This window comes from Monodon monoceros, unplaced genomic scaffold, assembly GCF_005190385.1.
Source record: "Monodon monoceros isolate NGI ecotype Baffin Bay Population unplaced genomic scaffold, NGI_Narwhal_1 Super_Scaffold_18, whole genome shotgun sequence".
Classification (NCBI taxonomy): Eukaryota; Metazoa; Chordata; class Mammalia; order Artiodactyla; family Monodontidae; genus Monodon; species Monodon monoceros.
The window spans coordinates 172,595,877-172,622,747 of NW_021703774.1; the positions used below are offsets into that span (position 1 = coordinate 172,595,877).

The 26,871-nt window shown below is 47.3% G+C and overlaps 1 protein-coding gene across 1 annotated transcript; it reads left to right on the top strand.

Annotated features, from left to right (window-relative positions):
• Positions 1 to 1,998: 1,998 nt before the first annotated feature.
• EXOSC10 (exosome component 10) lies at positions 1,999 to 22,719 on the top strand. Its single transcript, XM_029230647.1, has 25 exons — positions 1,999 to 2,165; positions 4,429 to 4,565; positions 5,321 to 5,444; positions 6,497 to 6,601; positions 6,891 to 7,056; positions 7,206 to 7,320; positions 8,384 to 8,459; positions 8,671 to 8,781; positions 8,987 to 9,130; positions 9,636 to 9,826; positions 10,864 to 11,020; positions 11,166 to 11,314; positions 11,479 to 11,529; positions 12,182 to 12,293; positions 14,203 to 14,253; positions 14,416 to 14,494; positions 14,588 to 14,697; positions 16,879 to 16,974; positions 17,319 to 17,393; positions 18,539 to 18,626; positions 19,713 to 19,786; positions 20,306 to 20,477; positions 21,234 to 21,295; positions 21,871 to 21,947; positions 22,584 to 22,719. The coding sequence occupies exons 1-25, from the start codon at positions 2,055 to 2,057 to the stop codon at positions 22,612 to 22,614; spliced, it is 2,664 nt and encodes an 887-aa protein (XP_029086480.1). The 5' UTR covers positions 1,999 to 2,054; the 3' UTR covers positions 22,615 to 22,719.
• The last annotated feature ends 4,152 nt before the right edge of the window (positions 22,720 to 26,871 follow it).

Sequence of the window (26,871 nt, forward strand, 5' to 3'; positions counted from 1 at the left end):
GGGGAGCAAGAGAATTATAGGGCCAGGAACCATATCTTGTGGGAATTCACATCCCCAAAATCTGCCAGAAGATCAGGCCCACAGTAGTGCTCCATAAACATTTGTTGGAGGACTCCTCTATTAAAAACAAAGATGGAATTCCCTGGTGGGTCAGTGGTTAGGACTCCGCCCTTCCACTGCAGGGGACACGGGTTCAATCCCTGATCAGGGAACTAAGATCCTGCATGCCACATCGAGGCCAAAAACAAACAAAAGATGGATTTAAATCTCAACAGTGATAAAACAGTTTTAACCCTCACAGCTAGAAAGTCTCATACCTTCAGATTTTCTGTAACTATCCTAAACTATGTATCAACTATTTTGCTCCTGAAAATATGATCAGATTCCATATGAAATAACTATCAATGACTACAGCGACACCATTCACAAAAGATAAAGGCCATGGGAAATAACGGACTCAGGAAAATGGTGGCCATCAGTGGTAAGGACATATTCTTCAGGGCATGAGAGTCCTTGGGATTAAGATGTTTGGTGAATCCAATGGGGTTTTTTGTTGTGTTTTGTTTTTTCTTTTTGGCCACACAACCTGCAGGATCTTAGTTCCCCGACCAGGGACTGAACCCATGCCCCCTGCAGTGGAGGTGCAGAGTCCTAATCGCTGGACTGCCAGGGAATCCCTCCAATGGGTTTTAAGTTATACCTAAGCAAAACCTCTGACTTTGTTGAAATGAGTTACCAGAGGAAGGTGAGGTGCTAACGGAGGCCTTAAAAGACAGTCTAATTCCCCTATCAATCCAGGATAGTTTCATGTAAGATGTGTGAAGGGAGGGCCTTAAATCTCTTGGAGCAGGTAAAGCAGTAAGAGTCAAGGCTGTGGTATCAAATTACCTAGTTTCAAATCTCAACTCCATCTCATCCTATCTGTGTGACTTTGGATAAGTTACTTAATCTCTGTGTTTGTTTCCTCCATTGAAAATGTGGATCTACCCCAGAAGGTTGTTTTGAAGATGACCTAATCCATGTAAAGCACTCAGCACAGCCTAGGTTGAACCATATGAACTAAGTGCTCAAAATATTAGTTGTAAAAATGAACTAGGCTAGCCTAGGCCTTTGTTCGGCCAGGGTACCTGTGTACCTGAGGTACACAAATGGGGGCAGGGAGAATGAAAAACAAGCATTCTGTTAATAAGGTATTCTGATTAACAGCTAACATGGGAATTCCCTGCAGTCAAGTGGTTAGGACTCCAGCGCTTTCACTGCTGGGGCCCGGGTTCAGTCCCTGGTTGGGGAACTAAGATCCTAACAGCCGTGAGGGGCAGCCAAAAAAAAGATAACAGCTAACATTTACTAAGCCAAACAAATTGTATTAAGGGTGTGCCACTCCTGATCTTAGGAAAGAGGACACACCATACCGGGTTTCCCAAATCCACCCCTGAGCTGCCCAATACTGCCAACCTCCTAACAAGAGCTCTTCCAGGCATTCATGTAAGAAATGTTTGAGTTCACACTAAGTGCCTTAAGACGTGGATGGGGAGGAACCTTTGACTGGAGGCGTTCCAGAGAACTGGAGGTAACTACAGTAGGAACATATAGACGCCTTTTCTAATAGTTTACCTATAAAGGGCAAGAGGAATGTTACAGTGGCTGGAAGGAAGTGTGGGGTGGAGTGTTGTTTTCTAGCTTGTCTTTTATTTGGGAGAGATGCCAGAATACTTGTAGTTTGTTAGGGATGAACCAGCAGCGAGGGAAAAGATAGATGACGCCAGAGAGGGGATAACTGCAGGAGTCAAATCAAGTGAGTGAGGGGGGCACGGAACCAGAGCCTGGGAGGAGCAGGCTTTAAATATAAGAATAATTGGGTCCTCCAGGTCTTACCGTAAATCACTGCGTTGCTGTCATGAAATAATACGAGGTTAAAGAAAAACGTCAAATTCCCTGGGTGGCGTACTCAGCTGATACCGCCCCAACTCAAGAACAGCCTTCGCACATGCGCAGTGCGTGCACGTCGCGTTGGCTGAGGCACTCTCGCGAGAAAAGTCGTGCAAGCCAGAAAAATGGCGCTTCCCAGTCCCCGAGAGTCTAAGGCCCAGTCGGCGACAAGCGATACCAAGTCTGACGGGGAGATGGTGCTGCCCGGCTTCCCCGATGCAGACAGCTTCGTGAAGGTGAGTTCGTGAGGCCTCGGGGGCACAGGGAGCCGCCCGCGGCTGACCGGAAGCAGGCGCGGACCCTCTCGGAGGCCGCCCACGCGGCCGCGAGCATGCTGCAGCGGAGCCTCGGGCGGGGGTCTAGGGGCCGCTCCCCGCTCCGGGCACAGTCTTCATCCTCCGGGGATGGGGCCTCGCACGCTGACACCCGGGGACGCCACACTCCCCAGGGTCCTTGATCTCCCGTTTGAGCCCATGTAGTCCCGAGTATGGAGAACCGTCTCCGCCTCGTGGGAAGGGCTTTCTAGTCACCCTGATGTCCCCAGCCTTCGCGACCCCGACCCCGCCCAGGTCTGAGCCACCCGACCAACTCTCCAGAGAGACTTGGCTGCCTTACGCCTCCCGCGGCCGGGATGGCCCTTCTTCCCTCTCCTGAGGGCCAGTCCTACATAATCCCAAACCCTGGGTTTAATGTCACCTGTTACAGCTGCCACCGAGTGTCCCTCCTGGAGGTGCCATAGAACATTTATCAATGCCTCCTCGAAGGAACATAGAGCTCATTTAGATTATTTGTCTATTGGTGCTTAAATATGAACAAACAAACCTGGGATTAAACACCTCATGCATAGCTCTTCCAAGACCATGAAACTAAAATAGTTTGTAAGTTAGCACTACAGATCCTCCAAAACTCCACTCATATTATATCTAATTTATCATTAGCAGATGTTGTTATTAATTCATTTATTTGGTTCTGAATAGTTCCTGGGCCACTAGCCATGGTCCTGATTGGGTGGCTCAGTGCTACCATGTACCCCACCATGATTCAAGTTCCCATCTTTCTCTCTCTCTCTTTTTTTTTCTTGGAAAACATTTATTACACAACTCACAGTAATGTCAGTTGGCCTTGATATGACCAACTGTCATTTACCTATGACAGCCACTTCAGGTTTTTTCTCATTATCACACAACAGTTAAAATAGAGACCTACTTGGCACTAACTGAGCCATAAACACTAGTCCAGTTGTGGATAGTAGCCATTCTAAATTGCTCATCCAAAAGATCTAGAATATTCTTATATTGTCTTTTTTTTTTTTTTTTTGCTGCACCATATGGCTCATGCCGCACCACATGGCTCGTGCCCCTTGCAGTGGAAGCGTAGAGTCTTAACCACTGGACCGCCAGGGAAGTCCCTTATACTTTTATTTTTTTTTTAATTTTTTTTTTATTTTTGGCTGCGTTGGGTCTTCATTGCTGCACGTGGGCTTTCTCTAGTTGCGGTGAGCGCAGGCTGCTCTTGGTTGCGGTGCGCGGGCTTCTTGTTGCAGTGGCTTCTCTTGTTGTGGAGCATGGGCTCTGGGCGCAGGGGCTTCAGTGGTTGTGGCACGCAGGCTCTAGAGCACAGGCTCAGTAGTTGCGGCGCACGGGCTTAGTTGCTCCGCGGCATGTGGGATCTTCCCGGACCGGGGCATGAACCCATGTCCCCTGCATTGGCAGGCGGACTCTCAACTGCTGCGCTACCAGGGAAGCCCTTTTTTTTTTTTCTTTTAATAATGAGAGATTACATCTATTTATTTATTTACTTTTTTGGCTGCCTTGGGTCTTCGTTGCTGCACACAGGCTTTCTCTAGTTGCGGTGAGCGGGGGCTACTCTTTGTTGTGGTGCGCGGGCTTCTCATTGCAGTGGCCTCTCTTGTTGCGGAGCATGGGCTCTAGGCACACAGGCTTCAGTAGTTGTGGCACGCGGGCTCAGTAGTTGTGGCTTGTGGGCTCTAGAGCGCAGGCTCAGTAGTTGTGGCACACAGGCTTAGTTGCTCCACGGCATGTGGGATCTTCCCGGACCAGGGCTTGAACCCGTGTCCCCTGCATCGGCAGGCAGATGCTTAACCACTGCGCCACCAGGGAAGTCCCCCTTATGCCTATTTTTCAAAGGCGGAAACTAAGGTTCAAATAAATAAAATAACTTGCCCAAGGTCACAGTCAATAGGTAGTAGAGCCAAGACTCAAACCCAGGCTGTTTTGAAAATTAGTCATATTATATATGTATTTGTTCTTTCTCTCCCTACTCTCCCAAGAATGTAAGCTCCAAAACGTGGTTTCATGTTCACTGTTGTATCATAAGGGCTTGGTGTAAAATCGGCAGTAAATGAATATTTGTTGGATGCATGAAGGTCTTCATCATCTAGCACAATTCATTATATATAGTAGATCTTGAAAAAAAATGAGTTGCTGAATGAATGGTGATCCGTGTCTAAAACATGCTTGTTTTTCTGGTTTTTGACAGTTTGCTCTTGGGGCAGTGGTGGCAGTCACCAAGGCATCTGGGGGCCTACCACAGTTTGGTGATGAGTATGATTTTTACCGAAGTTTTCCTGGCTTCCAGGCATTTTGTGAAACACAGGGAGACAGGTTGCTTCAGTGGTAAGTACTGTATATTGGTTTCTCATGTTGAAAGAAAAGACTATAAAGAAGTAGATGATTTTTCCTGAAATTTGTTTTTTTCTTACCATAATTTTCTGTGCTTTAGAGCTATAAAATGTAAAAATGAGACAGTGGGAAATATTAATTAGGGGAATGTTACTTGGTAAATTTTGAGTTTTACTTTTAATATATATATATTGACTATTGCAGCTATAGATAATGAATCTTTTTTAATTAACATGGGACTTGAAAACCTAGATCCAAGATTCTCTCACACAACTTGGAAAGTCACAAGTATTAGCTTTCTTTTTCTTTTTTTTTTTAATCTATTTTCTTTTTTAGTAATAGCTTTCTAATAAGTGTATTAGGACAGGCATTACACAAACATTGATTTTGTTTAACTGTTGCATGACAGAATTAGAGAATCTGTTTTAGATTTCATGTTAAAACAATGAATGCAGAGTATATTATTTACATAGTGTTATATATATATATTTTTAGAATTTAAAGGCAGCTTTGGGATAGTTTCTTCCACCCCCTCAAATAATAGATGAGAAAAATAAGTCTTAGTGAGATTCAGTGAATTGCCCAGTGCCATACAACTAGCAATGTTTTTTGCTAAAGGGTGCAGGTTTTATTAGTTTGATCAAAAAGTATTGGGAATAGTCTAAGCCAAGCCTTGGGAGCTTTCTCCTAGATTGTAAACAAATGAATAAAAGTATACAAGCTGATTTTGGTTTTCCTGTCCTTTCTAGCATGAGTAGGGTAATGCAGTACCATGGATGTCGAAGCAACATTAAGGATCAGAATAAAGTGACTGAGCTGGAGGACAAGTTTGATTTGCTAGTTGATGCCAATGATGTTATTCTGGAAAGAGTGGTGAGTATTTCACATTACTCTTACGGTTACTAACAAATGAAGAGCTTTCGTATTATTAAATATGAGAAGAAACCCAAGCACCTTAGGAAACGAAAAGAAAGGAAGTTTAGCATTTCTGGCCTGTAATGACATTCCCTCCCTCTGCTAGTTGGCTTCTTTTTCCCAAAAATAACACAGTTGTCTTCAGATATATCACTTCAGAGTATCACTGCCCCGGGGGAAGGCTGTTTTTAAAGTGCCATATTAGTAATCTACCGTCCAGATTTGCAAATCCCATTTTGTTGCAAGAGAAGAGGCCTCTGGATACAGATCCCAAACAAAATTTAGTCTATTTTTACTATTATCCACAGTCTGCTAAACACCCTGACTTGCATAATTGGAGGGAGATGTGAATCATTTGATCTAGCTGACTGTCTACTTACACCTAATACTACAGCATAACATTCTTTACAGAAACACACACACAGATTGTCCAAAACGCATCTGACTCTCAGCCGTGTGACGGTCCTGCGGATATTTAAGTCATGCTCTCCTGTCCCTTGAAGTCATCTCTTCCATGGTCTAAACGCCCACAGGTCTTTCGGTGGTTTCTCATACTTTATGACTTCAAGTCCTGGCATTTATCAGCTGGGTGCACCTCTGTTAATGGTGCCCAAACTGAGATTCCACATCTTTATAAAGTAGATCAGGACACACTTCATTCTCACTCTAAATACCGTACCTCTATGTTTAATACAGTCTAGGGTCTTTTTAATTATTTTAGTGGGCCACATCATACTGTTGCATCACTTTTGAATTTTCAGCCCAATTCAGAACTGTAAAGAGACTTGATCAAGGGTAGGGAGTGCCTGACAACAGCCCTGTCGTTGAGCAAATAATGCTTCATTTATTTGCGATTGATGACTCTCTAATCACCTCTCCTACAGTGGTCCACCCTTATAAGTGTGTACTCTCGCACATAATTCTATGAATGTATTTCGTAAAAATTTTAGGTAATTAGCTCTGTTAACCCTGAAAGGAAGATACTAAATTAATATCTCTTTTACTCTTAGGGCATTTTACTGGATGAAGCATCAGGTGTGAATAAGAATCAACAACCTGTCCTCCCTGCAGGATTGCAGGTCCCTAAAACCATAGTGTCCAGCTGGAACCGGAAGGTGAGGGCTGCTTTTCAGGTGAACTAGAGCTTTCAGTGTCAGGTTTGCAATAGGGCCCTTGCCCATTCTGATTTGCATTTCTGTTTTAACTTATTGGACACAGAACTGGCCACTGCCTAAGTTGTTCTCATAAATAGACACAACCTAATTACATCCTCTCGTCTAACCTCCCAGTCTCACACACACATACCTGCTTAAATGAGTGGTCTTTGGAAGGCATAAATTGGAATTTAGTTTTCCAATTCATCAAGTTGCCGTGTTATAAAGTATTTATATTTGTTGATCATAGGCAGGAGAATATAGCAAAAAAACAAAATGTGAAACATTCCGGCTGCTTCATGCAAAAAACATCATCCGGCCTCAGCTTAAATTCCGAGAGAAGATTGACAATTCCAACACGCCATTTCTTCCTAAAATCTTCATCAAGCCCAATGCTCAGAAACCCCTCCCTCAGGGTAAGTAGTGCCAGCTCTGCCCAACAAAAACGAATCAAGGGGAAAAGGTATCCCTCCCACCTTCCTTTCTTCAAATTCAGAGGGAGCCAGTTAACCCTCCATAACTAGACAAGATGTGAATGTGTCTTTGTCGCTGCTTGGGTCTCCAGCACTCTCTAAAGAAAGGCGGGAGCGCCCACAGGACCGACCAGAGGACTTGGATGTCCCCCCTGCCCTGGCAGATTTCATCCACCAGCAGAGAACCCAGCAGGTGGAGCAGGACATGTAAGTGTTTGCCTGTCTGAATGTCCTGCCGTGGCCCTCATCCTCGTGCCGCATTTTCACTCTGTGTCACTTCTGTAACATGTGTGAATGAGAACAGAATCTGAGGAGTCCTTATCCTGACATGCATCTTATCGATTAAACCTCCTGCTTGTGTTCGCAGAGGGCCTCGCACAAGCACCGTCTCACGTAGCCCTCACGCAGTCCTGAGAGCTGCCAGTTGCTCTTGTCCCCATTGGACAGATGAGAAAACAAAATTAGGGATGCTAACTTCCCACATAACTAGAACTTTAAGCCCAAGTTTTCTTAAAATTGTCCTTCCTTTGTACCACTCTGCCTTTCTTGTTAGGTGTGGACACAAACAAGAAGGTAATGCTCACCAATAAATTCAGTACAGAAAAGACATTTCTCACTGGCAGGATAAGCATCTTGGAAAAACTTTGCTTAAAACAGACAAGAGGACTTTGATTTCAGTTCAGAGAAAAACGGTGATGAAAACTTCGTCAGTGTTGGTCTTTTTCTCACACGCAGCCAGAGTGTCTGAGCGTTTGTGCCTCAGCCCCAGCTCTGCACTGTGAGGCCACTAGCTGAGTGCTAGAGAAATACAGGTAATGAAAGGCAGCCCTGCCCTCAAGGAACTGAGGGACTTAGGATTTTTATGCAAGTATCTGATAGAGGAACTGAAAAAAATACATCATTTGGTATATGACCAACTGAGGTATTGACCACTCTCTCTCACCTCACAGATTCGTTATTCCAAACCACAAGGAGTTACATATTTCACCTTTCTGTATCATCCACAACAGCAGACATACAGTGTTTGGCAAATTAGTGCTCAAATCTGTATAAATGAATCGATTTTCAATTATCATACTTTAAGGGTGAACAAGTTTCACCCAATTTTTTTTTTTGATGCACTTAATCGTTGTTGAAACAATGATGCTTTTAAAAATATTTTCACAATGGTCTTTTCTTGTTTGTTTTTACGAATTGGATTAAAGCAGTTGTTCTTCCTTGAATCATGGAATTAATCAAAAAGATTTTTCTTTTTGTTTTATTGATTCAGGTTTGCACATCCTTATCAGTACGAACTAGATCACTTCACTCCACCAGACTCAGTCCTTCAAAAGCCAGAGCCTCAGGTAAGTGCCCAACCTTAGCTGATGGATGGTACCCAAGTAGCGCAGGAAGAATCCAATACATAGATTACTGGATGTAATTTTGGCTTTCCTTAAATGTTTTTAAAGTAGAAGGTTATGACTTTGGATTATTTCGTGAACTCTTAATTTTGGTACTTTCATGAAAGATGATTCTTAACAGTCTTCTCTTTCTGCCCGTACTTCTGTGATGCAGTTATACAGACCTGTAGGAGAGACACCCTGCCACTTCGTGTCCTCGCTGGATGAACTAGTGGAACTCAATGAAAAGCTCCTGAAGTGTCAAGAATTTGCTGTAGACTTGGAGGTAACTTGTTAATGACCTGGAATGAAATTTTTACATTTCCTGTGAGTTGACCTACTCACAAAATACAGAATTAATACTAATTTAAATCTACTTTTTGGTAAAAATTAATTATATTACTCTGCTTTATAACTGACTTCAAAATCAGTAAAGGTAAGCCTGGTAAAATCTTTTTTCTCCTGTTCTCCCTTCTTACTGTGTGTTTTAGCACCACTCTTACCGGAGCTTCCTAGGGCTCACCTGCCTGATGCAGATTTCCACCCGGACAGAAGACTTCATCGTTGACACCCTGGAGCTTCGCAGTGACATGTACATTCTCAATGAGAGCCTCACAGACCCGGCTATTGTTAAGGTCAGCCAGCCTTTTCCCACTCTTGCACGTGAGTGCAAGATTTAGGTGCTTTTCAGTTTACTGTTTTCATCATTTCAACATAGACCCAATAAAGTTGAGAGAAATAACAGTAACTTCACACCAGGGTACCACATGCTAAACTGCTTTTGTTTCTAAACCCCTGTTAGAAGAGCTAAGGCTTAGCTCGTTACCACCCAGAAAAATGTTAAATCACTTTGATGAGTACTGCAGTGAGCCCATGCTCTCAAGATTGTTTGGACTTAATGACTACCCTTGAAGTTAGCAGAGCAGGTTTCTTAGAATCCTCAGCTGTTAGCAGTTACAAGTATGCATTAGGAGCACAGAAGGCTGTGGCCCAGGTTAAAAGAGGCATTTAAAACTGAACCCATCTTAATCTTTATCCTGGCTTCTAATTCCAGTGTTCTAATAACCTAGGGGCAGAGTTCATTTCAGAGTATAAGTGGCCTTGTGCCACTGTACTGCCTGACTGTGGTTTTGTTTTCAGGTCTTCCACGGTGCCGATTCAGACATAGAATGGCTACAGAAGGACTTTGGGTTGTACGTGGTGAACATGTTTGATACCCATCAGGCAGCACGCCTTCTTAACCTGGGCAGGCACTCCCTCGACCATCTGCTGAAGCTCTACTGCAACGTGGAATCAAACAAGCAGTATCAGCTGGCCGATTGGAGAATACGGTTAGTTTGTTCTTGGCCAGGAAATGGGGATGGCGGAGGAAGGCCTCGGCGTTCATTAACTCCCACTCCTGGAGACCTTTGTGCAGGCTGTAACACCATTTGAATCTTCAGTTGAATGTCGTTGGGCTTTTCTCCAGTTGTTTTCGTTGCATAAGGACAACTGGAAGTTTTAGAATAACAATGAAGTTTATGTTGGGCTGATTATGTTACATAGAGGGGAATGTTAGTAAATTTCAGTTTAGTTCTGTAATGTGAAGAATTTAAAAATTTTTTAATGGATTGGTTAAAAAAATGCTTCCTATTTGAAAAAGCTGGGAATTACTATCTTAGGTAAACAAATAGTGTGTTATGCTTCATGGAAATAGTAGTTGAAAGAGCCACACCATGTCAGCATTTGTCAACGCCAGTCTCTTGTTTGTAACTCACATCTCCCGGGTAGGGATGCTTGTGTATGTGTGAGATGGTCTCCCATAGGTGTGAGAGGATTCTAAGGTACAGCGCTGACTTAGCCTTATAGTCAGTGTTTACTATAGTCAAAGGCTGTAACAGAGTCTTGGCCATACTTTGTGGGATTCTTGCTCACCTTGGTCATTTTCAGATGGCTGGCTTCCTCTCTGAGGTTGCAACTGTTGTATGGAGAAGCACCAAGCTTTTCTGCACTTCTCCACTTCCATGCCAGAATTTCTAAAGAGAACCTAGTGAAGTCCAAATGTAAGATGAAAATGATGAAATCTAAAAACCATTACCTGTTATTTAACCCATGCCACGCGCCATACACTGGGCTAAGATTCAAACTCAGGACGGCAGGGCCCTTATTTTTAACCACATCCTTGCCCTGCCGCCCTTTCTACCCAGCTGTGAAAAGAGTGGCTTGTCATATGAAGATGCAGGAGATGCTGGTAGAACTGTAGTATTGGCCGGGAGAGAATCTTTGATATCAGAAGGAACCAAAAATGTCTTAGCTCCAGCAGCGTAGACAAGTTGAATTGCCGCCCAGGGGGAAAGGTGTGAAACAATGTTCTCTGTTGCAACTCTAGACCTCTGCCTGAGGAAATGCTCAACTATGCCCGAGACGACACTCATTACCTGCTTTACATCTATGATAAGATGAGGCTGGAGCTGTGGGAGCGTGGCAACGAGCAGCCCACGCAGCTGCAGGTGGAGTGGCAGCGGAGCCGTGACATCTGCCTCAAGGTAAAGCCCGACACCCGGGTTCTGCTCAGGTCCCACTTGTTCTTTGCTTTGCTCTTTGCATTCATGAAAAGAGCCCAGTGTCTTGAAGAGCCCAGGGCACAATATTGATTCCCACTGATCTTGAATATTCGATAATATTTTGCAGAAATTCATCAAACCTATCTTCACGGATGAATCTTACCTGGAACTGTATAGAAAGCAAAAGAAACATCTCAACACACAGCAACTAACGGCCTTTCAGCTGCTGTTTGCCTGGAGGGATAAAACAGCTCGCAGGGAAGATGAAAGTTACGGGTAAGAGACTACAGATTCTTTTAATCTTGCCGGGTCTGGTAACAAGGAAATAATGGACTTTTTTTCCTTTTTGCCATGAAAGTTTGTTGTTTTCCCAGGGTTATAGCATATAGTGGAACTTGTTGGCTGAATTTAATGTGATCCTGTTGTGTGTTTTATTCCAGATATGTCCTGCCAAACCATATGATGCTAAAGATAGCTGAGGAACTGCCCAAGTGAGTGAGACCTGATTAATATGCTCGCGGACTTTCTCAGTAGAGAAGAGTTGTCCTTCACAGTCCAGCTTCCCTGATTGTTATTGCCTCAAGGCTGTTTACTCAGAGAAGACTAGTGCTCAAGGAAGTTAGCACCAAGGAATGCAGAGTCTCTGCCCTTGGGCTGCCATTTAGGCAGTAAAACTTCTGAACTGGAACTGTTTCAGCGGATATGCCTTATACTGAGTCCCATGTAAGTCTCTGAGCCTATAGCGTCCACTTACAAGGAAGGAAAATGTCTGTACCTTCTTCCAAATTCAGCTATCTTATGATTTTAGACGTTTTATGATGTTAATTGAAGTATAAGCAGAGAATCAAAGTTCATAATCTTCTATCACCTCCTTGCAGAATCGCAGTACAGCAGAGCTGAGGCCCTTCTTTTCAGCTCTCCCGGTTAGCAGGAGGCAGCTGTAAGAGGCTTTCTGCTCAAGGCTCAGTGCAGCAGGCAGCACGTCTAGGAGCAGCTGGCTGGGCTGCCCGGACGTGACGGTGTTTCCTTGGTGTCCACCTGAGCTTTCCGTGCTCTGGCTTTATCTGGTTATTGTCCTTTCCTGGAGCCTTTGAGGGCTGTGTTCCTAGGCGATGAGTTGAGTGTGTTCTCGCTTGCCTTCAGGGAACCTCAGGGCATCATAGCCTGCTGTAACCCTGTGCCACCTCTTGTACGGCAGCAGATCAATGAAATGCATCTTTTAATTCAGCAGGCGCGAGGGATGCCCCTGCTCAAGGTAAGAAAGCTTTTCTGCTAAACGTTCCCAACTCAGCAGGTTCTCAACCCTGTCTGCCAGTGTCTTACTCCTTATGGTGTCCTATGGACTTGAGCTGGTCTCCATTCTAAAAAAATCCTGAAGACATAATAGGATTTAGGAAATCCAGTGGGTGTATCTTTATGATAATCAAAAGGTAAAACTCATCCTTTTTTTCATGACCTTATCTTTGATCATCCAACTGAGTCAGTGATGTCTAATGATGTCTAATGGGCTGGTTAGCTGTTGTTCAGAGGCAGTTAACCCGGCGGGATAAAATGGAGTGGGGATCTCAGCACAGGGAGCTCGTTTTGGAAAACGGGCAGTGGTCCGGAGTGAAGTGATAGTGCCCTGATGAATGTGTTGGTCACAGAAATGGAAAGTAAAGGACGGGTACAAGAAGTACCTTCAGAAGAAAAGATCGATGGGACTTAATAACAGATGGAGACAACAGCTGCCATCTCTTTTTTTCATTTTTTTGGCTGTACCGTGTGGCTTGTGGGATCTTAGCTCCCAGACCGGGGATCAAACCTGGGCCCTCAGCACTAAGAGCGCCGAGTCCTAACCATGGGACCGCCAGGGAATTCCCTGCCATTTTTTTTTTTTTTTTTTTTTTTTTTTTTTGCGGTACACGGGCCTCTCACTGTTGTGGCCTCTCCCGTTGCGGAGCACAGGCTATGGACACACAGGCTCAGCGGCCATGGCTCACAGGCCTAGCCACTCCGTGGCATGTGGGATCTTCCCGGACCGGGGCACAAACCCGTGTCCCCTGCATTGGCAGGTGGACTCTCAACCACTGTGCCACCAGGGAAGCCCTTCCCTGCCGTTTCTTTTGGAGCACGATGCTAAGTGCTTTAGAGGTATTCCCCGACTGGCAAGTGGATTTGAAAATAACGGAGGTGGAGTCAAGGACAGTTCACTCCACATATAAAGCCGAGGTGATGGGAAACATGAGAACCTTGGATAGAAGAGGGGAATTCGGAAAGAGCTAACTGTGAAGGAGATGCTAAAGTTTAGGAAAATTTAGATAAAAGCAGGTTCCCCAGCCCATAATCCAGGTCCATACATCTACGTCTATGTGCGACGCATGGGCACGCACACACCAGCACGCCTCTGCTCTTGTGTGGATAATGCAAGATGTCAGGTAAATTTGCATGTTTTGTTTTTGTTTTTGTTTTTGTTTTTGCGGTACACGTGCCTCTCACTGCTGTGGCCTCTCCCGTTGCGGAGCACAGGCTCTGCACGCGCAGGCTCAGCGGCCATGGCTCACGGGCCCAGCTGCTCCGCGGCACGTGGGATCTTCCCAGACCGGGGCACGAACCCTCGTCCCCTGCATCAGCAGGCGGACTCTCAACCACTGCGCCACCAGGGAAGCCCTGCATGTTTTGATTTGTGTTTTATTGGGACAGTTTTTCATGTTTTGTCTGAGTAGTGTCAGTATGTGGTAAATCATGTTTACAATTTTTTGAAAGATTATTGATTCCAGAAGACTTAAAATCAGCCCCTTTGAAAGGTGAAAAAGAAGAGAATCTGAGGATAAACACATTTACTGTCTTCATGTTAAAATTTCTTTCTTGGCTCTATACTTTTTCCAAGTAAAGAGAGAAATGCTGGTGACAAGAGAAGAATCTCTATCAAGCTCTTTGGAATCCTTCCACATTATGCCTTGTTACGATAAAAGGTTTTATTCTTTCATCCAACAAATAATTATTGAGCACTAAGTAATTATAGTGCCAGGCACTGGAAGGGATGAAGGGATGAGAGAAAATCTCTGGGCTCTTGAGAAAAACACCGTCTAGTGAACGGACCCTTCTGCGCTGAGGGGGAAAAAATGTGTGTATCATCAAATTTAGGGAACTTTTCTCAAATTCTCTTTGTTTTTACTTTTCAGTCTGAAGTTGCAGCTGGAGTGAGGAAGGACGGGCCACCGCCCAACCCTGAGGTACCGGGATGTGTTTATTGTTGCTTCTTTGGGGGAGATATCAGTCAAAGCCAGCGCGGACCCAACCTCCCTGACAGACACCAGGGCCTGACACCTCGGGCAGAAGGCTGCCCCCTGCTTGCAGGTTGTTCGTGTCAGCCTGGTGCTTTCTTTTTGTTGCAGAGATTGGAGAATGCTCTCTTCGGCCCCCACGACTGCTCCCACGCCCCGTCAGACGGCTGTCCTCTCATTGCAACCAATGGTAATGAAGAGCCCTCTGGAATATCCTGGACAGCTGGGGCTGCCTGGTGTGCCATCCCACAGGCTTCGACCATGCTGACTTCCCTCCCTGTAGGGCCTGTGCCGGTGCAGAAGCAGGAGGGCCTCCCCACTGCCCGAGAAGAAGAGGAGGCCCTGCCGGACTCTGGATGCCTTATCGCTACTGCTGTCATCACGTTATTTAACGTGAGTAACATCTTCGGGGAGGGGAGACAGACCGGGGGGATGTACTGGGTTTATCACACAGGCCGTCTGCCTGGAGTGTCGTGGCCACCTCTGAGCCGAACACCAGAAGTAGAAGCCAGCGGTGGTGGGAGTGGGCATGGAGGCCATCAGCCAGATGGTGTTTGCTGCCCTGACGAGGAGGTCTGTGAGAGGTGGCAGAGGATTCTCTGTGCGCTCTGCGTGGGGAGATCCTCAAGGGAGGGTTGACATCTTGATACTCACCAATGGCCCCCCAGGGAAGCGGGTGTGGGCTCCAGGGACGCATAAGCAGGGACTTTTCCCGAACATCCACGGTCAAGGGACAGTTCACCCTGATTCCCAGAAGGGATGGAGTGACGTCTCCGATGAAGAGTGTGTGCTGTGTATACCTTCCTGACAGCCGCCAGCACCACCTATATGTGCTTTGGATGAAAAAGAGAAGATTTAAAGAGCATTTCTCCAGTCTGCCTCATTAGAGGAAGTGAGCTGCAGGGAATCAGGCACTAGGAAGTGGGTAGGAGCTTGTTCCCCATCCCAGAGAGAGGCTGAGTCCTGGTAGGTAGTGACTCCATCCAGTGTGGAGTCCCAGTGTGGCCCGCCTGAGCCCAGCCGTGTTCCTGGAATCGGGCTGGGATGCGACAGAGCTTATCCCGGTCTATCCCACCCAGCACGCTTCTCCTTTCCGCCAGTGACTTGAGCTGCAGGTTCTTTGCACAAGGAAGACCAAGGTGCATTTGTTGGTCAGGATGGACAGATACTGAAATGACCAGGGACAAAAGGAAAATGCACAGATAAAATTCTGAGTACAGCAAGCAATAGATGTGGTAGAAAGGAAAAACCATAATTTCTAGAAAGAAGGAACTGAGAAAGAGAAGCAAGAATACTGTCTATATGGAAAAAGACAAGTGTCAAGCTTAGCAGATGTTCAGATGGTTAAGAAGCTGGTGGTCCAGTAGGTTACAGGATCACCGTTCACAGCTATTCCACCACACTCGGATGCTGGGCCAAAGCCAGGGAGGTGAAGTACCGCCTGCAAGATGTACCACCCGGGAGTGAACTTTCCTTTTCACTTAATTACATACATTTAGTCTTGCTTCATGTGAAAAGAAGTCTAGGAGCTTTAGTTGACCGCGCAGAATTCATTGAGCCACAAAGTGATTAGGCAGCTAAAGATGTGAGCGTGAACTTGCGGCTGTGTGGACGCGTAAGTGCTGTGCCTGGTCTAAAGGATGCTGGGTCCCCTCGTGCCCTGTGTGGCAGGGAGCCTAACTACAGAAAAAGCCAAAGGATAGCACATGCTGATGAACCCAGGTGGAAGCAACATTCTGTTGCATAATTTCATTGGTTACCTATAAAGGTGTATGATTTTAAATTTCAGGTAATTTCAGGTTACAACCCCACATTTTAGAGCCAGCCAGACCTGGGTTTAAATCCTTGTTCTGCACCTATTAGCTGCAAGGCTCTGGAAGACTTTCTTAACTTCTCCCAGCCTCACTTTCCTCATCTGTAAGATGGTGAGAATAATGCCACATAGCTCATAGGTTGTAAGGACATGGTGAGAATTCGTTGATTCAATAGATATGTATTAAACACCCTACTGTGTGCTATTACAGGTTATTACAGTGCCTTATACATAGGGGAGGCTTTAAAAAAAATTGTCATTAATATTGTAAATCAACTATACTTAAATTTTAAAAATTTAAATTAAAATAGTTTGTTTCTTGAGTTTTTCTTTGGGTTTTTTGGGGGGCTGTTTCTGTTTTTTGTTTGTTTTTGTTTTCATTTTTTTTGCTTTGTTTTGTTTTTGTTTTTGGTTTTTTTGCAGCTTACTCTTAGTTCCCCAACCAGGAATTGAACCTGGGCCACTGCAGTGAAAGCACCAAGTCCTAACCACTGGACTGCCAGGCAACTCCCAAAAAAGTTTTAAATAAAATAATAAATTTAAGTTATTTCCTGGTGGTCCAGTAGTTAGGGCTCTGTGCTTCCACTGCAGGAGCCACGGGTTTGATCCCTCATTGGGGAACTAAAATCCCCGTATGCGGCATGGCGTGAATGAATGAATGAATGTCAACTGTTAGTATCATTACTGTTGCTGTTATTCCTCTTGCTTGTATCTTAATGTCACAGAATGATTACATGAGTGATCATTTTCTGTCCCTGCAGGAACCTAGTGCTGAAGAAAATGGAAAGGGTCCATTAACAGTTGCACAGAAAAAAGCCCAGAACATAATGGAGTCCTTTGAAAATCCATTTCGGATGGTAAGTAATGGTTGTGTATGTTAAGGGCTGACAGAAGAGGCAGAGCTTTCTGTAGCTGTAGGTGCCTTTTGCCTGGAAAAGAAGCTGAGAGTGTTCAGAGACTGGAAGCCTCAAAACTGTGAAGTCGTCCCCGGCGGTGGGTTGAGACCTGGGGTCAGGTCTTTTGAGACAAAGCCAAAAAGAAGACCCCACTTGAGGGCCAGGCAGCTGCGGCCAGGCTGATGCTTTGCACTGAGGCCTCCTAAGATGGAACCAGCAAGAAAACTCCCATCTCAGCGCCACCGACCTCTGGGTCCGGATTCCATTTCTCAGCGGTTAACGTGACTGTGTCTCCATCTCTCCAGTTTCTGCCTTCACTAGAATCCCGGGCTCACGTTTCTCAGACAGCAAAGTTCGATCCATCTTCGAAAATGTATGAAGTAAGTGGATTTGTCACCCTTTCTAAGAGTGACTTTCTAAGAAAAGGGGACTTCTTAATTTCTTAAACCAGGTTTCTGTTTTAAACAAGCCCATCTGTGAACCACCCTGAAAGTGAATGCAAGAAGCACTTCATATATAAGCATTGTTTCCAGAGAGAGCAGCCAGACCTTAATCAGATTTTCGAAAGCATTGGGGGACTTTAAGAAACAGATCTTTGGTTTTTGTTTTTTTAAATTGAAGTTTAATTTACTTGGTGTAAAGTACACAGATATGAAATGTACAGCTTGATGCGTTTTTATATATGAATATTACTTTAAGGTTCTTAAAGGTGACAGCTTAAATTTTAAAACACTCTGTCGTATATCGTGTGGTTTGTCTTTAGCAGCATTATGAGTAAGAATGAGAGCACATCTTCCCTGGGTCCCCATGAGATGTTCCTGGGAGCCCGCATGTTAATTGTCTGTTAAAAGCCCTCTTCCTCCCTGCAGAAAGTAGCGCTCTGGTCAGATAGGTGGCCTGCCTCTCTCTGCTCCCAGCACCACTCTTTCTTTAGGCAAGAGAATCAGGCCGACACCCTGTCACTGGTGGCTAGCCTGCTGCTGTTAGACGGGGAGTCAGGCAGGGTTTCCCCCACTGGTTGTGGTCCACTCAGCAGCCATCCGTCCGTCACCGTGCTTGCTGGCTCCTGTCACCTGGGTGCGTTCTAAGGCCGCAGGCACAGGTGGTGTCATAAAGAAGCACATCAGACTTGCAGGAGTCCTGCCTTGAATCCCATCTCCGCCATTTATTAACCATGCCCCTTGGACAAGTTATGTAGCTTCTCCGAGACTGTTTCCTGTCCATAAAGCAGGGGTGATGTTAATGCCACTGTCCCGGGATCACAGAAGGGACTGAATGAGAGGGTGGATATGTGAGCATCCAGCCCCGTGCCTGGGATACAGCTGTACTTTGTCCTTCTTAATAAGTAGCTTATAAATAAAGCCAGCCTGAGGTTTTATTTTGTGTGTCATTAGATATGGAACTTATAACCTAGAATGTATATAGCTACTAGGTTAGCATGCTCTGCATCACCTCATTAAAAAAATAAAGCATTCCTAGGCGGCTGAGTTCTGGAGTTTTTTTGTTTTGTTTGTTTTCATTATAGATCAGCAACCGTTGGAAGCTGGCAAGCCAGGTACAGGTACAAACAGAGCCTAAAGGAAGTGCCAAGAAGAAGGCAGCTGAGCACACAGGTAGCGCAGCATCTGCTTCCTCAGAAGCTCAGCGCGTTCGCTAGAGAACAGCCCTTGCACGTCGTTCTGTCCATCTAATCGTACAGCAAAGCAGACCCAGCCCTGCCCTCCGCAGCCTCCGCCCTGCTGAGGGATGGCGGACAGTCAGCCGGTAGATGTGTGAGCTGTCAGGGCAGCGGGTACTTGCTCAGAGAGCGAGGTAGGAAGTGCTGGGGGATGGGCCTGAGGGGGCGCCGGGCTACTTCCCTACGGCAGTCAGTGAAGCAGTCAGTGAACGCGGCGTTGAGCAGAGACCTGCAGCGATCGGGGGGAGGGTACCGGACCGGAGGCCCAGCGAGGCCAAGGCCACAGCTCGCTGTGCTGCTCAGCGTGGCCAGGAGGCCCTGGGGATGAGGAAGGCGGGAAGGAGGGGAGGGCAGAGAGCAGGAGTCCGTTGTCAGGACTTTAATTCCAAGTGAGTTGGGAGCCTTGCAGGGTTCTGAGCAGAAGAGGGACATACGCTGAATTAGGCTGTGGAGGCCTCCCCCTGGAAGCCGCGCAGAGGGCAGGGTAGGGAGTCCGGTCAGGAGGCAGGGCCGGAATGCAGGTGCAAGGGGACGCTGGCGTGGACGAGCTGGGGACAGAGCAGGTGGTGAGAAGTCAGAGCCTGGGTGTGGCCCGTAGTGAAGGCGACAGCGTGGGGTGAGGACTCAAGGGTGGTCCGTGGACTCGAGAGGTTTCGTCCTGAGTGCCTGAGGAGGTGGAGCTGCTGTCGACAGTGAGGCTGAAGAGGGAGCCGGTTTGAGGCGGACGAGGTTTTGGTTCTGGTGCTTCACATGTTAGAGTTGAGATCCCGACGCAGCACCCTCAGAGGTGTCCCGTAGGCCAGTGCATGAGGGGCAGGTGTGGGTGTGGACTGAGACGGCGGGTGATGAGAAGAGCATCTGGGTGGGCCCGAGCCCCACGGCAGCCACCCTGTGGGGATTTGGGGAGGTGGGGTGGGACCAGCAAAGGGGGCTGAGGGGCAGGGAGGGCGCACGCAGCTGGGGCGGCCGCTGTGGGCAGAGGAGGGCGGAGGCTGCACAGAGACGGTTCTCTCTCTTGCAGCTGCCCGGGACCAGGCCAAGGAGGAGTGCAGAGCAGCAGCGGAGCAGGCTGTGTCCGTCCGCCAGCAGGCTGCCGTACGTGCTGGCTTTTCTGCGTTTTCTGGTTGTGGTCAGGATTTTTCTCAAACATCAGGAAGGCTTACCCTCAGCTTTGGATTAAATGCTTGCTTCTTCCCAGTTCATGCTGGCTTGTCAAGTAGTGCTGCCTCGTGCCCCTTGAGAAAGTTGACGTTGTCATCCCTCGTCGATGTTCCTCCGTCCGCATTTGGGATAGACGTGCCCCTCACCTGTAGAAGTAGACAGGGCTTCAAGCCCGCGCTGTGTCCCACTCCTCCTGGGAGCTGTTTCACTCCCCGGCACCCAAACATTCTAGAATGCTCAGCCCCGGCCTTTCGAAGTGGCCCGATGTCATTCTCCCTCTGGGAGCTCGTCTTGGTCCACCTGGCGGCAGCCCCGCCCAGACTGCCCGCCGGCGCTCCTCTCCCCATCACCGAATCAGTCGTTACAGCCCAGGAGGCGGTGGGTCCCTCGCGATGTGCTCTCTGCGGGGCACGCGGGGCGTGCTGCTCTCTTACGGGTCTGTTCAATCCACAGCTAGAGAACGCTGCCAAGAAGAGGGAACGAACAACAAGTGACCCGGGGACGACAGAACAGAAACAAGACAAGAAACGACTCAAAATTTCCAAGAAGCTAAAAGACCCAGATCCACCAGAAAAAAATTTTACCCCATATGACTACAGCAAGTCGGATTTCAAGGCTTTTGCTGGTGAGGCCAGAACTGGTGCCCTGCAAGGACTACCTGCCATGTCACATGGGGTAAAGAAACAGCGGGCCTTCGGCGGAGCTTAAGCTCTGCCTGACACCTGGCACGAAGCAGGAGTTGTGAGGGCAAGACAAGTGGTGACCGGACAGAAACCCACCTCCCTCAGCCCCTGGGACTGACTTATAGGAGCCGCTCTGGTGGTTCAGCACAATGGTGTCTGTTCTAATCGTGGCTTCATCCTTCTTCACAAGAGCTTGTGTTTACACACACACACACACACACACACATTTGGTTTGTTGAGAAAACCTGATGCCCAGGAGATGAAGCTCTGTGCTTCCTGAGCGGGTGAGAGTCTGTCTACTTTGAAGGGGCTGAGGCTGGCATTCCTGACTACAGAGCAGCCTCCTTGGCAACACAGCAGCCTTTTCTGCAGGAAAGTCACCTCTAGTCCCAGTTTACTGACAGTGGCTTCATCCTGCACAGAAACCAGATAGATTTCCTTGATATAAAGTGGCCAGTGCTTTAGCCACCTGCCCCTGACCTAAGAATAGACCTGTGAGAAATGAGCCTTGTCTCCAGGCTGCCCTTAGCTACTGGGAACATGATCTGTGAAGTTACATCAGCCAGAAGTTTCTCTCGGTAAAGGGGTAGTGGACTGACAACCCACACTGCCTGAATGTGCCCCCGGCCTGGTAGTAAGTCTGTTGTGCGTATTCACTCACTCACACGATCACCAGCGTCTCTTCTCTTACCTTTCAGGAGACAGCAAATCCACACCTTCTTCCCAGTTTGACCCAAATAAGCAGCCACCGTCTGGCAAGGTAAGTAATAGACTGAGAACCCCAGCATGCTCCAGGTGCGTGTTTGTTGACCTCTTCCACTGTTTGGAAGACAGGTCCATCTAGGAATCCTTTTTGCATATCTTTTCCCTCACCTCATTTCTTCCCAAGTACAGACAATACCCGTCAACTATTCTAGCAAGAAAAAAATGTTTTAGAGAGTCTATAGAAGTGGGTGTGTGGTTTTGAAGGGTGTTACTCTGTTTGCTGCCATGGGAATTACAGCCACAGGCCGAAACCCTCCCTGTGGCTGCTGGCACAGGCCTGCCTTTGCCCCCCCACCCCACCGTGGGCGTTGCTTCCAGTCAGAGCAGAGGGTGGCTGGACGTCTGGCATGGGCGGGGCGGGGGGGCGAGGCCCATGTGGAGCCCTCCCGTTTCTTCAGTAGCTCATCTGTATGGCCTCGCCTTCAGAAACACCCAGAAATGTCCAGTTGCAAGAAAACCAAAGTCACACCAGTGGCGCTGGAGTCGTTGATGGGCCATCTGAGCTCAGGGGTGTTTTCCTGTGCGTCTTGCAGTCATGGTTGTCACTTAGCTTCAATGGCTTCTTTTCAGAAATGCACTGCAGCCAAAAAAATTAAACAGTCGATGGGAAACAAAAGCATGTCTTTTCCAACTGGAAAGTCAGACAGGTACGTGCCAGACGGCCGGCGTGGCCCGGGAAACCCGGTGAGCAGCTCCGAGGCCTTAGGTGGAAAGACTTTCAGAGGGTCTCTCCCAACCCGATCCCGCCCTTTGTCATTTGGAAAACTAGCTGGGACAGGAGAGGTGATCGCTGGATGCCAGTCACAGCCACGGCCTCCCTGGGCTCCAGTCACCCTCAGCACTCTCCCGGTACCATACGGTTTCCCAGGGGCACCTCAGAGCAAATAGGTCTGAAGTTTGCCTAGATCAGCTTGTTTCTGAGGAATGAGGAAAACAGTCCGTAAGCAAATGTGGGTTGTCATTGTTCAGGAATATTTTAGTTAGAGGCGTGAAACCCTGATCCTTGAGGCAGACCCTGAGGTCAGAGGACTCGCCCCCAGGCTGTGGCCGTAACACAGGGACCTGCCTGTAGATCTCGGTCAGCTTGGCCGTTCCGGCCCCGCTCTTGTCTGCTTGAGTTTCGGGGCACATTGCTGCCCTGCTCAGTCCTCGCAACCCCCAGACAGTCCATTTTCCCTCCGTTCTGCATGATTAAGGTTCACAACGTTTTATAAACTGGCTGAGAGCCGACGTTCAGCCAAACTGGAAGAAGTAACTCTCTTGTTTTCGTGCTGTCTCTACAGAGGTTTCAGGCACAATTGGCCAAAGAGATAGTGTTGGAAGAGACCCTTGGGATCCTCCCATGGACTGGAAGCACCAAATGGTGGTGCTGGTTTTGTACAGACTCATTTTTAAACCATTAAAAATAATTCTTACTGGAAGAAAGCTGGTTCCTGACTTTTCTTTTGCGGCCACCACGGCTCTGGCAGGAGAGAGCAGATCTCATCTTGTCCAGATCACCATCGTCAGTGGCCTGGGGTAAGTGTGCCCTTGGGGTATGGTTTCTGGAGAAATCCAGAACCACCTCCGGGGGGGGAATGCAGGAGGCTGTCCTGTGACTCAGGAAAGGGAGGCCTGGAGCACAGCGCTCACCCGACTGTCCATCCCGAGAGTTCTCACTTGTTCACACACCTTCAGATCACATGAATGAAGCCAAATGGTGGAAAGTACATTCGGGAGGGACCGGTGGGTGCCTAGAACCAGCGGGGCTTCACAAGGGCCTGGTCTCTTCTCTGCTTCTTTCTCTCTCTCTTTTCTTTTTACACTTTTTTTCCCAATTATAAAAGTAATAACAGGGCTTCCCTGGTGGCGCAGTGGTTGAGAGTCTGCCTGCCGATGCAGGGGACACGGGTTCGTGCCTCGGTCCGGGAAGATCCCACATGCCGTGGAGCGGCTGGGCCCATGAGCCATGGCTGCTGAGCCTGCACGTCCAGAGCCTGTGCTCCGCAACGGGAGAGGCCACAACAGTGAGAGGCCCGCGTACCGCAAAAAAATAATAATAATTAAAAGTAATAACATGTTTATTGTAGGAAATGAGGAAGACATAGATAAATGCCAAGAGAAAAATTAAATCATCTTTAATTCTACCACACAGAGATAACCTTTAACATTTTGGTAGAAAGGCTTTTTACCATGTATATCTCTTTTTCTTTAATAAATGCATTTTCTTTTGGCTGTGTTGGGTCTTCATTGCTGTGCGCGGGCTTTAGCTGCAGCAAGCGGGAGCTACTCTTCTTTGTGGTTCACGGGCTTCTCATTGCGGTGGCTTCTCTTGTTGCAGATCATGGGCTCTAGGCACGCAGACTTCAGTAGTTGTGGTGTGCAGGCTCAGTAGTTGTGGTGCGTGGGCTCAGTAGTTGTGGCCTGTGGGCTCTAGAGCACAGGCTCAGTAGTTGTGGTGCACGGGCTTAGCTGCTCCGCAGCATGTGGGATCTTCCCGGACCAGGGCTGGAACCTGTGTCCCCTGCATTGGCAGGCGGATTCTTAACCACTGTGCCACCAGGGAAGTCCACCATGTATATCTGTAACTTACAAACAGCTTTATATTTCTATAGTCTTTCACCTTTTTTTAAAATATTTATTTATTTATTATTTATTTATTTGGTTGTGCCGGGTCTTAGTTGCAGCAGGAGGGCTCCTTAGCTGTGGCATGCATGCGGGATCTAGTTCCCTGACCAGGGATCAAACCCGGGCCTCCTGCATTGGGAGCACAGAGTCTTCTCCACTGCGCCACCAGGGAAGCCCCTATAGTTTTTCACCTTTAAAGTTTATATTATGAGACTTTTCTCATTCTAAAATTCATTTTAGAATTATTAAACATTTTTAATTATTATTAAACATTTTAATTATTAAACATTTAGATTTCTATCTTTGTAATATTTTTAAGGCAACACTGAACTTCTTGTATAAATTTGTGACCCCAGTCTGATTATTTCTTCCGAATTCCATTTGATTTTAATCCTGAGATGGGCTATCAAATAAAGAAAGCACAGAATGATACCGTTATTTTGAGGTTTTTTTTTTTTTTACAAATAACGGTTTGTAAAATATTTTACAAATATTTAAGCAAGGAACCTGTTTTCTTTGAAGTTTTTCCCACGAGTTACTGAGAGGGCTGACTGCGTGTGAGCCCTACAGGGCTGCCAGGCCAGACATGGCTGTGCCACAGAGCAGTGCCCCCAGGACAGCCAGGGTCTGTACAAGGTAGGGCTGGAGCGGTTGAAGCCGACAGAAAAGCCAAACGATCGGTGCTTGCGCAAAAAGATGTTTCTCCTCGTCTCTTCTGTAAATACAGTCAGCCCAGAGCTGGTACGGCGCCTGCTGGTCCTGACTCCGGCTGCTGTCTTGTTGCTCTACCGTCCTCAAGTCAAACACAGGGCTGCCACCTCGTGGGCCTGGTAACTGCCCCAGTGCCACCACTATCTCCTCATTCTGTTTAACTGGAAGGAGGGGAGATCAGCAAACGTCCACTTCCCATTGGCCAGAACTTAGCCACATGACCACAGCAAAGGATACTAGGAAAGTTGTTATTTCAGTGCCCAGCTGAAAATCCTGGGTACTATCATTGTATAGTCAGAATTTGGAAAGAATGGACATTGATACACAGTGAGCTGTCTGCCAAAAAATGGCAGAGTCTCAGCTAAGAAAAACAGATGCCGGGGGCGGGGGGGCGGTTCCCTGGTGGCCCAGTGGTTAGGATTCTGGGCTTTCACTGCCGTGGCCTGGGTTCAATCCCTGATTGGAGAACAGACCCCACAAGCCATGTATCACGGCCAAAAAAAGATAGATGGGAATGTGTTTAAGCAAGAAATTGTATTCTACTCAAGACAGCCTGAGGAGGCTTCCTGAAAGGTGCATCTGGGTCGCACTTGGAAGACGAAGGGAAGAAGTGCAGAGAACCTTGTAGCCAGTGCTACAGAGTGGGCCTCTGATAGAGACCAGCTGGAAGCTGGTTAGAAAAGCAGATCCCCAGGCTCCACCCCAGACCAGCCCTATCAGGATGGAGGGTTGGGCCCGGACACCCGGTCTGAACTCTCCAGATGGTTCTTTTATGCATGCTTAAGTTTGAGGACCACGTGCTATAAGCAAGGCAGTGGGCCCCAGACCGCGTTTAGTGGGCTTACCACTGGTCAGAGGTGAAATGAATAACGGAGACAATGTATTAAGTTTCTCACAGAGGTAAAATGATTCCTTGTCCTGTATATGGAAGTTTTCCTTGCTTGTTTTGTCTCTGGTTTTGTTTTTTAATAAGATGGAGACCATAGACCGTAGGAGTAGAGGTCTTTTTTAAGTGTCTCGTCTTGCAAAAGAAAAACTTGGCAACCGATGTCAGTACCTGAATGTGTGTTTGAAATTTGGCCCATGGAACCCCAGAGTCCAGGGCCACTGAGCCATGGGATAGAGCCAAGAGCCTTGGGGGTTTGGAGAACAGCTGTAGTTCCATTTCCCTGAAGCATCAAGTCATGGGGAGATTGCTCGGATCCCCAAGGACCAGGGAGGATGTGCCAGTGTATGGAGGGGCGCATGTCAGTCGGGAACTGCTCAGTGATTCTGAACCCTCAGCGATTCTGAACCGTGGAGGCTGTGACGGGACCTGTGCTCTGGGAAGATGATCTGGCAGGGCCGGGTGGGGTTGGAGGTAGAGAATTTATGAGTAGAAGGGCTCTTTGCTCCAGGAGGTACACTGCTGTTTGTGGTCCTTAGGAAGCTTGCCATAAGCATTTTCAACCAAGTAACACCACGTACTGGCCAAATTCCCACTCATAACCACAGCTGGCTGAACACGATGCTTAAAAAAAATGACTCCAAGTGCTAATCAATGACAGAAACGCATTCCTGCTCTGTGGCAGCCCCATTGCCTTGGACGGTGGCTGTTCACCCACCTCTTGTCCTCTTATAAACTATCTACCCTTTAGGAGGTTGGGACAGTTGACCCACTGGAGAGTAAGGCTTTACAACTGAATTGTAAATGCATACTGGTCTGAATTTGGAGAAACGTTTCATATGATACCTTGGTTTTTTCCATCCTGATTTTCCCTATCAGTTGTAGATTTAACTGGGCTGTATAACAATGGCTACTAATGGCAAAACCACAGTTCTTCCTCCTTGTGATCTGAAGTTGGGTGACATTTCTGGGCTCTATGTCCTGTACATGTGGGGAACTTTTTGCTTGAAATGTATTCAGGGCCGTTTTCTTTGAACTTGGAGGGTCTGAGCTACTGCTATACATACCAGCTTAGAGGTCCTGTTTGCTGTTGGCGCTTGAAGCCGAGACCACAGCTTTACCTCCTCTACAGGAGGGGCCAAGGGTGTAGTTCATTGTCCTCGCTTCAGGATGCACATGCTGGAGCAGCTCTGTTCAACTTGGGGGAGGGATGGGATAGACTTAATCTTCCACTGCCCCACCCCCACCCCACGCAGTGCCTCAGGAATGCCAGGGCCCCCATCTGGGCTCAGCTGTGCAGTGCCTGGAAGAAAGCCAAGGCAGCTGACTCCACTGGGTGCCTGGACCCACATCCTGGCCTCCCACGT